Here is a 12,499-nt window from a genome sequence, read left to right as displayed (position 1 = left end):
GCAATGTGATGTGATCAATGTATTATCAAGGCACATGATCCAAGTTAGTCATTACGCTTTATTCAATGGTAAAGCAATGGACTATCTAATCTCCCAATAAATAGACCATCTCTGATATAATGCTTACAGTTAGTTATTAGAGTGCCTTCTGGGCCGTAAGGGTTTGTGGGCAATGTTGAACAGCATTCATGGGTGCACACTTTGAAAATCTATTGTAAACAAGCATGGCATCCAGATACCTTTGGCTTTCTTTATTCTAAAGTGAAAGTGACGTGAAGGCATGGTAACCCATACTCGGAATTTGTCCTTTGCATGTAACCCATCTTATTGCACACACACATCAGGAGTAGCGAATACACACACTTCAAACCTTGGACACACACACCCGGAGCAGTGGGCAGCATTGAGAATCAAACTTGCAACCTTCAGCTTGCTTGTCTGACTTTCTAACCATTAGGCCTTGACTGCCCTACTTTTCAGTGCACTGTGAAATCTCATCTTGTTGCATGGTTATGTTGGGTTAATTTGTATCAGGTTATTGTGATGGTTTAAATTTGTAGTGTTAAGTGGCAAACAAGAATGTTTGCAGCACTTTAAGTTAAAATACTTCCCATAAAAGGTAAAGAGTTTTTATAATTTTGAGGCATAAAACCCCCCTCTGCACTTCACCCAATCGGGAGCTGTATATGGGATATGAGCACCTATCTGTTTTCATTGTAGCTTACTTTGCAGATTCATGTCATCTACGCACTCATTAAACTTTAATGGGTGAGACACTGACACGTCGCGCAATTACGTCACTTATGAAGCCAAAGGCTGCTCTTTGTGTGTTTCAAATATGCAGACTTTGGCTGACTATTCATTAAATCTGGCGATCGCATAATCACGTTTTTCTGGAGGGACTTAGTACATAGCTGTCAACATTTGGGTATCAAAATCAGGGAGAGATGGGGGGGGGGGTCTCCTGTGCTCTTCCTACTTGTATAACAACTTAACCAAGTAGGAAATATACATTGTTATCAGTTTGCACTGCAAACGTTATGAATTCTATATAGATTGATCCTTATTAAAGGTACTGAAGTTATGTAGTCAAGAGCAGAGCATACTTAGTGAGCTATTACTTTAGTTCTTTGCATTGTCATTATAAGTGGTTACTGTCACTTTAAAAGATCTTCCGCTGTCGCACATGATGAAGTCACATTTACAAAACGTACAAAACGCGTGACTGTCCCCCACCTGCTCCTCTTCAGGAAATTAAATTTGATGTCCCATTGATCACGGTATTTACACGAGGGTTATGGTTTTTTGGCAGGAGTGATTTCCGTCTTTATCTTTACGTCCATCATCCGTCTCTGTTTTGTTTTTGTTTTTTTCCCGCGTTGTCACTCGTCATCTGACCTCACACACTAACCTCGCGACAACGGCCACTATCGTACTGTAGGCTACTGCAGATGGCCGTTATCGCGAGGCTAGTTACAGAGCTCAGTATGGAAATGTTTTTGTTTTTTTCCTCCGGTTTCATAATTTTTTAATAACGCACGTTAAAATATGGGATATATACAGGAAAATACTAATACGGGAGGACGGCAGGAAAGAAGAATAAAATACGGGACTTTCCCAGCCAAAACAGGATACTTGACAGGTATGACTTAGTAGAGGGCAATCCTCCCAAAATGGCAGCACTGCCCCAGCATGCAACGCAGCTTCACATTCTCTATAATCAACCCTTAAATTCAGCATTTGTAACTAACTTTTCTCGCCATCGCACACACCGGGCTCCGGGCTCATTGTGAATTTGGTTAACTGGAGATTCGCTCTGAACGGATCATTGAATCAGTGAGTTTTTTGGACTAGAGAGTCCCATTTGTAAAAGGAATCATGGTGTGATTTGCAAACCAATTTAACAGGCTCATTGAAAATAATGAGATCGTTTACGAATCGGACGCTATCCGCCACATTGAGCATGTGACATTTTTTCAGTTCAAAATAACAAGGAACGACATGTTTTTAGGAGATGTAGTGGAGTAAAATCATGATATTATGTTTTAGAATGTAGTGAAGTAAATGTAAATATTAGTCATGTTTCAATAGGGGCCACTCAACAGAGACAATATTCCAAATCATCAGTCCTCGTCCTCCTTGATCTATCTGCTGCCTATGACACTGTGAATCATCTTTCCACCCTCTCATCACTGGGCATCACAGGGATTCTGCTCCACTGGTTTGAATCTCACAGGTAGGTCTTTCAAGGTTGCCTGGACTAAAGGGGAGGTATCCAAAGCACATCAACGGACCACAGGGGTTCCCCAAGACTCAGTGCTTGGACCTCTCCTCTTCTCCATTTACACTACATCGCTGGGACCCATCAAATAGGCACATGGCTTCTCATGTCATTGCTATGCTGATGACACACAGCTCTACCTTTCATTTCAACCACATTGATCCCACAGTAGCTGCACGAATCTCAAGCTGTCTGGCGGACATCTCGGCATGGATGAAAGTACATCACCTGCAGCTCAACCAGGCAAAGAATGAGCTTCTCGTCTTCCCTGCCAGTCCGACTCTACAACACGATTTCACCATCCAGCTATGTTCATCCTTGATTACCCCTTCAAGGTCGGTCAGAAACCTTGGAGTAACCTTTGATGACCAGCTGTCCTTCAAACACCACATTTCAAAGAAATCAGTCATGCAGGTTTGCGCTGCACAACATCAAGAAGATCAGACCATTCTTAACAGAGCATGCAACACAGCTTCTTGTCCAGGCCCTGGTCATTTTTTAGGGTTGACTACTGCAATGCACATTTGGACTTACATTGTGTGTGATCAAGATGCTTCAAATGATTCGGAATGCAGCGGCACGTCTCGTCTTCAACGAGTCCAAAAAGGCCCATGTCACAGCGCTCTTCATCTCTGCGCACTGGCTACAACTCGCTGCTTGCATCAAGTACAAGCCGTTGATGCTTGCTTACAGATCCACCACAAGCTCAGCACCTGCATACTTCAACTCGCTTCTACGAGTGTACATCCCCACAAAAAGCTTTCGCTCTGAAAAGGAGTGCCGGCTCTTGGTACCACCACAGAGAGTCAAGCAATCACTTACCAGAACATTTTCGTTCACTGTTCCTTGCTGGTGGAATGATCTCCCCACCTCCATCCAGAATGCAGAATCGCTGACAACATTCAAAAAACAACTGAAAACTCATCTCTTCCGTAAGCACTTAAAGGGATACTTCACTGCCTTTTCATATTAAACTATGTTATTCCCTTAACTTAAACGAGTTGATACATACCTCTCTTGTCTCAGTGTGTGCACTTAATCTCTCTGACATGCAGTAACGATCTGATAGCATTTAGCTTAGCCCACTAAGCCCAGTTCATTCACTATGGAACCAAACAGAGATCAAGTTAGAAGTACCAAACACCTCCACGTTTCCCCTATTTAAATACAGTTACACGAGTAGTTGAACGATCAAGTATGATGACAAAATAAAACATGGCGCGTTTCTAATCAGATTAAAAAGAAAAACTATAATGTATGGCGGAATAGCACTTCTGAGAGTACTTCGGCTCGGCGCAGTAAAAATTCCCGGCCGAAACATCTTCCCTCACATCTCCCTATTGACAGAAATGAGAGAGTGAGGGGGAGGTGAGAGGAAAGATGTTTCGGCCGGGACTTTTTACTGCGCTGAGCCGAAGTACTCTCAGAAGTGCTAATCCGCCATATATTATAGTTTTCCTTTTTAATCCGATTAGAGAAGTACCACATTTTATTTTGTCACCATACTTTATCGTTCAACTATTAGTGTAACTGTATTTAAATAGGGGAAACGTGGAGGTGTTTGGTACTTCTAACTTGATCTCTGTTTGGTTCCATAGTGAATGAACTGGGCTTAGTGGGCTAAGCTAAATGCTATCAGATCGTCACCGTGCGTCAGAGAGATTAAGTGCACGCACTGAGACGAGAGAGGTATGTAACAACTCGTTTTAGTTAAGGGAATAACATAGTTTAATTTGAAAAAGTGGTGAAGTAACCCTTTAACCTCATCTGTAAAAAAAATATTTAAAAAATGCAATTTAAGAAAGAGTGAAAATCGAAGGGGGTCTGAATACTTTCCATACCCACTGTATATTCAATCCAATGTTTCCAATCACCAGGCATTAAGAAATGCTGTCATGGAGGAATACAGAGCTTTAATAATCTGCTCCCCATTATTCTGACGTGTTTTTATGTAGCCTTCTTCATGGTGGCCGACATCATCACACTGCGTCAGCCATCTTATGGCGTGTTTCCTATGCCTCAAACACTGGTGCTGCGTCCCAATTCGCCTACTTATACTACGTCCTAAAAGTATGTACTCTTTTTGTGAAGAAAAAGTATATACTTTTGAGGGTGTAGCAGAAAAGTATGCAAGTTTCGGGACATACTACTTCGCCATCTTTAACGGACTCTGTCGCTTAGTTACGTGCATCCCGTCGCCGTTTATCTGCCCTGTCAATCATCGTCAGATTCGTCACAGTTCAAATCCTTCACATTCAGTTTAATCTCCTACCGTATCTGAGAGAAATGTAGCCGCTCGTTGATCTGCCATTTGTGGATCTTTAATGCAGAGACTCTCCTCATGTGTTTGCAGTTTAAATATAATGATGCATTTAAAAGTTAATGGCCAAACGTGTCATTACAAAAGTTCACAATGCTGCTGCATGTGAAATATAATGTGGACAACACTGAATAAATATATTTTCATCAGGTTAAATACTGATAGATGGTCACTCAAACCCCTTTATCTAAACTTCTCTACTTAACCGTCGAACTCGCACATCCTTCATGTTTGTAGTTTATTAACGCTTTTTATCCGCGTTTGTAGTTCAAATCGAATCCTCGTCCAACTCGCAATGGGTTGTGGGCAATATCAGCCGTAAGAGTGCCCATCGATCCATACTGTGAATTCGGACCGGAAATAGTAAACCATCCGGGAATCTTTGGAATACTCTTTTCAACATACTACGATTTGGGACATACTAATTCTATTTTCGAATACTATTTAGGATGGATAGTATGCGAATTGGGACGCAAGGTGGGTTCCGAGAAGGCGCATCCCTAATAGCATCAGCAGCTGATGCGTAGAAATTCCTCAAAAGGGAAACGAACATGTCCCCTCCCGGTCACCTAAATCCCCAAATTTATTTAAAGGCCGGTGTTAGTTTGTTTCCAGCCAGCAAGAGCATCAAGCATTTACTTTCTGTTTGTCTTCTAACTTTGGAGTAGACCTCATCAGAGTACTATGATAATTTAATGAAGTCTCCAATGAAAGGAAATCAAACACTAAAAATACCTGCTTATTATTGGTTCTGCACACATTGCTTGCTACAATGTGGACAAATAAATGATGCGGAAAATTACAACACCAAAAAACACAGTGATTTACAATTACACGAGGTGACCTGAATAAAGCTGCTGGAGTACAAATGTAATTATAAGCAAATGGAATGGATATCAGAGAAAATTGTGTAATTTACAATAGACTTTTTGCTTGCTAATATTTCCTGCAGATTCTCCCCAGAGCTGTTAGACCTCAATGAGCATTACATAATGCTTTTGTGCTGATTGACTGATATTCTGCAACATTAATCAGGTAACCTAACAAATACACAAGATACTTATTTAGACAAGCGATGTGTATTAAAACAGTAGTTAAAACTTAAAAGGGGGGAACATTTCTGCTGAAGGAGAAAGGACAAGATCTAAAGTGAGTGACTTAAATCAAATGTAAGGAGGCAGTAATTCACACTATACCACTTGGCAGCTACCTCGTTTAATCCTTACTTTAAGCCCTGGTAAAAATAGAGCATGGAATACAAACCATCTAGTACTGTTGGAGAGATTAGTAGAGGATTATTTATCCATTTAGTCAGATAAGTGCATATTATATGTTAGAAGGAAGAATTAGTGGAAATAAGAGCCCTGGCCGTTATGTCCCTGCAGTTAGTGGTCAAGATCTTATTCTACAAACACGATGTAAATCACTGTAATTTTTTGGGTGCAGAAGACCACATGTTCAAATATGTGTTAAGGTGTGGTCACATTAGAAACTTTTTGGTGAAAATTTGCACCTTTCTGTTGGTCAATCAACCGTGGGAAAATATTTCCCAACGCGACGTTCCAAATTGCGTACCAGACAGCACCCTGGTGTCGGCCCAGATCCGGCCCACATGTGGTACGTGTGGAATCCAATTGTTACTGTCTGGGGTGGATTGAGATGTCTGGATTAAGCCTGTGAATATTCGTCGAACAACTGTAAATGTGGCCACACCTTTAGATCACTTATGACTATACATGTCGGGTTGTGTTGCATGACACACACATTTGCTAAAAAATCTTTGGTCGTATGATTACCCCACCATTGCCCAGTGTGAGTGTTTGGGTACTAAAGTTGCTGGGGGCATTTGAGTTGTTTGTTTCTTGTCTTTTTCTCAGGGTCAGCACCATAAATCCCTCTGTTGCCAAAACTGCATCGACTGCAAACAGGAATTATGGGCTAAGAATGCAAACATGAATTATTGCTAAAACTGGACAGAGCTTATCAACAATAGTTCTTGTCATGTCAGGGTCATATCTGAAATGGATAAAAGACTGAATAGCCTAAAACTTTGGTAGAGTTGCATTTATATTGAAAAGTTGCACTGCATTATTGATTAATATGCTACAGGTTACAGATACTTTTTCCTTATGTGTATATGACTGCCTACATGTAAACTGTAATTTAAAAATACTAATAGGCCTAATAATAATTTGTTACATCCAAATATATTAGTTCATATTATTGATTGGTTCAAACCTACATTTTGATTTAATATTGATTAATATATATAAAAATAAACCATGAAACCATGTTTTTCCCCCGATTAGACCAATATAACAGTGCACTTGTATACACTATTTTTTTTCAGTGTATACTTATGAGCAATTAACATTTTTCCACTCTTGCTTTTCCTTTTAGTGTCAGTGTCGTGCACTAATTTAGGTTTACTTAATAGGACTGAGACCTAAAACCCTCCAGGCTCTTTTGTACAAAGCTGAAATTTAACTGCTTGCATGCCTTCGCTACATTTTCAAAAGACTACTAATGGACAATTAATAGTGATACAAGAACAAGAGCCAAATGCATGTACATGTACTATTTATGTATTAGACACTGACAGTTGCATAACACATTTAATGGAACTTTGGAAAAGAGTGTGGAAGTGCATATAAGTAACTGACATGAGTGATTCCCTGAGGATTAACTCGGTGTATGATTCTGAATCTGAGTAGAGATTTAATGCATATTTCTTAACTGCACAGATGGTCTAATGGGTCCCAAATCTTACACCATCAAACTTCCACCATGAAAACATGTTCTACAGATGGAGATAATGGCCATGTGCAGTATACTGTGGCTTAGCTGGAGCTGTTAAATTAGTGCGCTGTGGATAAATTGCTTTGGGTGAACTTAATAAATCCAAGATTTTTTGATGCTCTGATGTGCTTCTCAATGATTGCAGAATGAATTTTGATATGCAATTACATGTTAGAATTACTGTAACTCATTAAACCAATAGTTTTAACATGAAAATAAATTTGAAAATAAATGACTAAATCTTATTATTAATACATTTATGATCAGAAATGCATACAGAATCATACTCTTATGGGGAGGGGATACAAACAAAACTAAAGAGGAAAATGAAGAAGAGAAATCAAAAAGAGAAACATATAACATTTTAATATATGTACTTTTATTAAAATTCATTTAAAAATTAATGTGTTTACATTTTTGAAAATATTAAAATGCAAAATATTATAATTAAATAATTATAATTATATTATAATTATAATTAATATGTTTTTAAATAATTGTAAACTATTAAAATGTAAAATGTTATTATTGTCATTATTATTATTTAAAGCTGCAGTCCGTACCTTTTTGCATCCTGGCAGTCAATAAACAGAACTGCATGTGTCTTAGGAAGAAAATTGCAGCCGGAACTACTTCTCTCTGTTTAAGTCTATGGCGAGTCATGCAGGGACCACAGTGGTTTCTACCAGACCAGTCTGAAATAGTCCCAATATAAAAACTTATAATAAGTGTACCATAATGAGTCAGGGTAAGACAAAAACACGGTTTGAAATGGATTTATGTTGTACATTCTCATTATATATTTTTTTGTAAATCTTGAACACAAAAAAAAGTTACGGACAGCAGCTTTAATAATTATTATTAAAAAACCATGACTGCCAATTTAAAAACTATGATAAAAATAAACCTACTCTATCACATCCCGCCTTATATTTAGGCTACAATCTATAATAATTTAAGATTTTTGAGGCCAAAGATTGTGTGTGTGTGTGTGTGTGTGTGTGTGTGTGTGTGTGTGTGTGTGTGTGTGTGTGTGTGTGTGTGTTTGTGTGTGTGTGTGTTTGTGTGTGTGTGTGTGTGTGTGTGTGTGTGTGTGTGTGTGTGTGTGTGTGTGTGTGTGTGTGTGTGTGTGTGTGTGTGTGTGTGTGTGTGTGTGTGGCTAAAAAGAGAAATTATGCACCAACAAAAGGCTGTGTTGTCTTTTTAAAGTTATAGCAGAACTTTATCCCTTTATCCAGTGTGTGTGTGTGTGGGGGGGGGGTCTATTTAATATGAATTAAAATAATTTATCGCAACTGATTAAAATCACTGGATGCGCGAGCGCTGGAATCAGTCTCCGCCCCCCTCCATAAAACACTTACTGCAGATGATCAAGGATTAGTGAAAGCACTCGCTTGTGAGGAATCAACTTCAGACCCGTGGACTGTCGTCAAAGAAAGTAAGAAAAATAATGTTCTATGCGTTTTATTATCTTGTTACTGTCAGTTTGACTGAAGTTTAAGCAAACAAACGTAACTTAGGCTACTATGGCAATGCTGAGGTCGGATGATGCACACGCGCAGATCGGTTAGCCTACTTGTACAGTGATTTAACACCTTTGCCAACTATAAGTCTCCTGTATAATTGTTTCATAGAAGTGTCCGTTTAAAAGACAATTCGAATGAAACTTGTGATATTAGGCTATGACTTCAGCCTTTATTATAGGCCTATAATAAATTTTGCTATAAATTTTGTGTTAACATGAAACGGGTGATTAGATAACGCAGGATGCTTGAGGACAGCGTTCAGATCAGATCACTGGTCACGCTTATGCAGTCAGTTAGTCCATCCTAAGCCGCCAATACAGGTCAAGACACAAGGATCTTCCCTGTCACTTGAAATGTAGTGATGGGCTCAGGGGTTTCATCGCAGAAACCCCTATCCACACCTCCAGCCCAGTGTGCCAAATGTGGGACAACGTAAGTTTGAATACAGCTCCGTCAACAGTTGTTTTTCGTATGTTTTACCGGTATTTCTTTTTTTAATTCTAGCCCAATGTCTGGAAACGAAGAGCGCACTTTCATTGCCATCAAGCCTGATGGAGTGCAGAGGGGACTTATCGGAGAGATCATCAAGCGCTTCGAGCAGAAAGGCTTCAAGTTAGTTGCTATGAAGTTAATCCAGGTAAATTAAATTAACAGTTTGAATCTAAATAGTTTATACTGGGCTTGCCTTTCCTTTTATGCCAAAGAGGGCGTCAGACCATTAGTTTTATTTGTGAATGTAGACCTATTGTGTAGTCTGATTGCGACTAAAATGCAAGATTTATTTCTTTATTATTAAAAAAATAAATAAATAACGCCCTAAACACCTAGTTGTGGGTACAACAATTAAATTATTGCATATGCTGTATGTTTTTACAGTAGGCTATATAAGATTAAAACATATTCTAATTAATATTTTTATGATTGTATTACAATGATTTAGAAATATGCTTTTTGGCTTTTTTTAGATTTATGCTTTTTTTCTCAAATAAGTAAATATGCCACTGAAAAAAAGTTATGTAAGTTAGTAAGTATGTTAATATTTATATAATATTAAAATATATATTTTCTAGTTAATAGTTTTGAAAAATAGTATAATTGTATGAGAACTGCAGTTTAATTTGACTATCTGATTATGTTTTTATTAAATTACTTAAACAGATTAAAAACTTTATATATTTTAGATTTTTCCCTAGTCTATAACTGTACAAAACTCTATTTTTAGTTTTAGGGAACTTAAACTCTTTCGGACACTCTTGTTTTAGGGGTTAAACCAATTACTAGTTCCTTGTGGTCTGCAAAGTTGCTTCTATATATATCCTCCTGTGACCATCTCGTTACTGTAAACATGACCTCAAAAGGAAGATTTTGTTGCAAAAAAAGTTTAAGTCATTGCCAGACCTTTAATTCCCCCAACTTTCTTTGCTGCTGTCATCGATGCAGGCCGATGAGGATCTTCTGAGACAGCACTACTGTGATCTAAAGGATCGGCCTTTCTTCCCTGGGCTTGTCGGTTTTATGTCCTCTGGCCCTGTGGTTGCCATGGTAAATCTATTTATATTTATTTTCCCCAGAGTGCGGCTCTAGGGCACTTTGAATTTAATAATGTTTCTCCCTTATTGCTAATAAATATTCTTCAACTATTTCAGGAAGATGACAGTACTAATGTTATTTCTGTGATATATTTGTAGGTGTGGGAAGGTTTTAACGTTATAAAAACCGGCAGAGTAATGCTCGGCGAGACTAATCCCATTGACTCCAAGCCTGGGACTATCCGAGGTGACTTTTGCGTTCAGGTTGTCCGGTAAGATCTCATACTGTATTCTACGGTGTCATTTTGATGCCTTTTGTATGCCATTTTAAAGCTTCTTCATTTTGTTTTGGTGGTCTCCTAAATACATAAGAGGTCAAAAAATTGTATTAAAAAATTGTCGAGGTATAAAAATTGTATATCACAATTTTTTTAAGAGTCTGAAAACCATTTATAAATCTCTCTAAACCCCTCCTTTCCGTGAGCCTATAATCTGCTCTGATTAGTCAGATGGTTAAGTCTGTTGTGATTGGTCTACCAGTTACAGTGCATGTCAGAAATTAAACAACTATTACTATTTCTGAATTTTAGTTCCGGTTCATCCTCAGAAATTGATGCGAACAGGTTCTCCCTCATCTAGAGCGAGTCATCCTCTTAAAATCCATCTTCAATATCTCATCAACACAAAAACTCTTCCAGGCCTCACCTACAATTACAGCATTCGAGGGCGAGTCAAAAGGTTCCGGTTTTTGTGCATATCTGATTGATTTCCAATTAAAATACAAGCGTGAACAGTCAAAAATCACATGAAATGCGACTATTACAAATCCGTTGCAAGCTACATCCTTACACGTTTTGAAATCCTAATCAAATCGCTTTTTTTAAAAAATCCGTTTCAGTCTGACTGCTGATAGGGTTTTGCGTGGTTTATGTATTTCTCACGCCATGTTGAAAAACTATGAATACTTTTATTCAGGAAGGCATTAAATTGATCAAAACAGAGTTAAGATAATATGTACAGAGTTACAAATGATTTCTGTTCTTTTCTACAAATGCTGATCTTTTGTACTTCAAAATCTAGTTTGGATTTTATCATTGGATCTTTTGTTTCAATTCAAGAGCGTTATTGCATTGTACAGTCATGTCACTTAAAGGCATAGTTCACCCAAAAATGAAAATCCTGTCATAATTTTACTCACCCTCATGTTGTTCCAAACCTGTATGAGTTTCTTTGTTCTGCTGAACACAAAAGATGATATTTGGAAGAATGTTTGTAACCAAGTAGATAGATAGAGCAACCATTCACTACCATAGTATGTTTTCCTGCTTGGTTACAAACATTCTTCCAAATATCTTCTTTCGTGTTCAGCAGAACAAAGAAACTCATATAGGTTTGGAACAACATGAGGGTGAGTAAAATGATGACAGAATTTTCATTTTTGGGTGAACTATCCGTTAAATGGTGCTCAGTGTGAAAGACCCTTCAAAGCAAACTTTCATTTGAACATCAAATAATCCTAAAAAAAAAAAAACATCACAAGTTACACAAAAATATTAGGCAGGACAACTGTTTTCAACATTGATAATATAAGAAAAGTTTCTTGAGCACCCCATATCAGCATATTAGACTGATTTCTGAAGGATCAAGTGACACTGAAAACTAGAGTAATGAGGCGGAAAATGGTCATCTCGAATAAAATCCATTTTAAAATTTTAAATGGTAATAGCATTTCACAATATTACAGTTTGCACTGTGTTTTCAGTCAAATAAATGCACAAGAGACTACATCTGTTTGTCTGCCACTTATTAACCTCTACTTTTGCTAATATTACATTTCTTTCGCATCAGGAACATCATTCACGGCAGTGATTCTGTCGAAAGTGCCAACGCTGAGATCAACCTGTGGTTCAAACCAGACGAGATATGCGACTACAGCAAATGCCAGGACAGCTGGCTCAATGGTTGAATACTTGCTTCTTTTTTTCTGCACCCTTTGGTGTTTTTTATTTTTTATTTGATTGCATTCATTTTCATTTTTTCCCCA

At 38.0% G+C, this 12,499-nt stretch overlaps 1 protein-coding gene across 1 annotated transcript; it reads left to right on the top strand.

Annotated features, from left to right (window-relative positions):
• The first annotated feature begins 8,721 nt into the window (after nt 1-8,721).
• Nucleotides 8,722-12,460, top strand: nme2a (NME/NM23 nucleoside diphosphate kinase 2a). Its single transcript, XM_067430601.1, has 5 exons — nt 8,722-8,838; nt 9,431-9,563; nt 10,367-10,468; nt 10,615-10,727; nt 12,304-12,460. Exons 2-5 carry the CDS (start codon nt 9,435-9,437, stop codon nt 12,419-12,421), a joined length of 462 nt encoding a protein of 153 aa, XP_067286702.1. The 5' UTR covers nt 8,722-8,838; nt 9,431-9,434; the 3' UTR covers nt 12,422-12,460.
• The last annotated feature ends 39 nt before the right edge of the window (nt 12,461-12,499 follow it).

This window comes from Pseudorasbora parva, chromosome 21, assembly GCF_024679245.1.
Source record: "Pseudorasbora parva isolate DD20220531a chromosome 21, ASM2467924v1, whole genome shotgun sequence".
NCBI classification, from domain to species: Eukaryota; Metazoa; Chordata; class Actinopteri; order Cypriniformes; family Gobionidae; genus Pseudorasbora; species Pseudorasbora parva.
Note: the sequence above shows the minus strand (reverse complement) of the source record. Positions and strands in the feature narration are given on the sequence as shown.

Coding starts and splice junctions, on each gene's coding strand:
- nme2a (XM_067430601.1), top strand. CDS start 9,435: ATGTCTGGAAACGAAGAGCGCACTTTCATTGCCATCAAGCCTGATGGA. Junction 9,564..10,366: donor TTGCTATGAAGTTAATCCAG/GTAAATTAAATT, acceptor TCATCGATGCAG/GCCGATGAGGATCTTCTGAG. Junction 10,728..12,303: donor TTTTGCGTTCAGGTTGTCCG/GTAAGATCTCAT, acceptor CTTTCGCATCAG/GAACATCATTCACGGCAGTG.